Source organism: Wasmannia auropunctata, unplaced genomic scaffold (genome assembly GCF_000956235.1).
Source record: "Wasmannia auropunctata unplaced genomic scaffold, wasmannia.A_1.0 LD323253.1, whole genome shotgun sequence".
Taxonomy (NCBI): Eukaryota; Metazoa; Arthropoda; class Insecta; order Hymenoptera; family Formicidae; genus Wasmannia; species Wasmannia auropunctata.
In genome coordinates this window covers 1-1,680 of record NW_012039637.1, presented here as the reverse complement: position 1 = coordinate 1,680, position 1,680 = coordinate 1, and the positions used below count along the sequence as shown (strand labels likewise).

Sequence of the window (1,680 nt, the reverse complement as noted above, 5' to 3'; positions counted from 1 at the left end):
GTTGTCAAGCAAATAGTTTTCCTCAGGAGTTGCACAGTTTACGAAGTCAAACTCAATTACATTCAAAGAGCAAGCTCTTAAATCTGCATCCATTTTTAGATCCAGATGGTATCATTCGTGTGGGGGGGAGGTTGCGTAACGCGTCTATAGAGTATACACAAAAATATCCTATTGTTTTACCTAAGAAGCACCATTTGACTAAATTGATAATTAGAGACATACATTACAAAAATTTACACGCCGGACCACAAGCAATTCTGACAATAATGCGTAACAATTATTGGCCGATCTCAGGAAGGGATGCAATTCGTCGTGTCTTAAGAAGTTGCGTAGTATGCTTTCGTATAAAACCTGTGAGTACAAAGCAATTAATGGGTGATTTGCCGGCTGTGAGGGTAACGCAAGCGAGAGCGTTTCTACATACTGGACTAGATTATGCGGGTCCGTTTTCAATAAAGATATCGCGCAATAAAACGAGCAAATGCTATTTAGCGATTTTTGTCTGTTTAGCCACTAAAGCGGTACATTTTGAGTTGGTGCTGGATTTAAAGGCAACATCATTTCTCAATGCAATGAAAAGATTTATCGCTAGAAGGGGTAAATGTGCCACTCTATACTCGGATAATGGTACCACGTTTGTGGGAGCAAATAATCAGCTGTTAGAATTGAAGGAGTGTTTAGCACAACAAGCAGTTCAAAATCAGATAAAAAACTATTGTACTGAACAATTTATTGACTGGAAATTTATTCCTCCATATTCTCCTCATATGGGAGGAATATGGGAAGCAGCCGTTAAGTCAGCAAAAACTCATATGCGTAAGATTATAGGTACGACAGCGTTAAGTTTCGAAGAATTATATACAGTATTAACACAAATCGAAGCGGTTTTAAATTCGCGACCGCTCACGCAGTTAGCTAATGATCCAACAGATTTACAACCATTAACTCCGGGACATTTTCTCATAGGAGAACCTATGAATGCTATTCCGGAACCAGATATTAGCGAAGTACCTATGAATCGGTTAACGCGTTATCAATTGCTGGAACAGATGCGGCAATATTTTTGGTCCAGGTGGTCAAAGGAATATGTAATCCAATTACAACAAAGATATAAATGGAAATATTCGGAGTTTATTAACATATGTCCAGGAGCTATGGTTCTTTTGAGAAATGAGAATACATCTTCAATGGTATGGCCGTTAGGACGTATTGTGGAATTACACCCCGGACCGGACGGGATTACTAGAGTAGTGACAGTGCGAACTAGTCAGGGTTTATGTAAGCGAGCTATAACCAAGATATGTTTATTACCCATCGACGATAAAAACGCTGTAATTGCAGAATAATGTTGTATGAATGTACGTCTGTCTCAAGTATGCCGTTTATGTGTTTACATCTTTTAGTTTCGAGTATTACGTTTTATAACTCTAAGTTTTAATCAAATTATAACAGCTTTCCTGTATTTATTTGTGTTGAAAAGATTAAGCTTTCCAAGGGAGGCAGGATGTTAAGTCATACATGGCGCTTCATACGCCATGATCTATCGATCTCATATCGATAATCTCGATCTTACGACTCCATATTTTATTTTAGCCAGTTGGCAGTATGTAGACGAAATAAAGACACTTCCTGTTTGTGAACACGAGAGAAGAGATCTGTGTGTGAAAATATAATTATTAA

General features: G+C 38.0%; 1 protein-coding gene across 1 annotated transcript; it reads left to right on the top strand.

Moving 5' to 3' along the window:
- The first annotated feature begins 266 nt into the window (after window positions 1-266).
- On the top strand, window positions 267-1,346 carry LOC105460385. The gene has a single exon (XM_011706831.1). It carries the CDS (start codon window positions 267-269, stop codon window positions 1,344-1,346), a length of 1,080 nt encoding a protein of 359 aa, XP_011705133.1.
- Window positions 1,347-1,680: the final 334 nt, after the last annotated feature.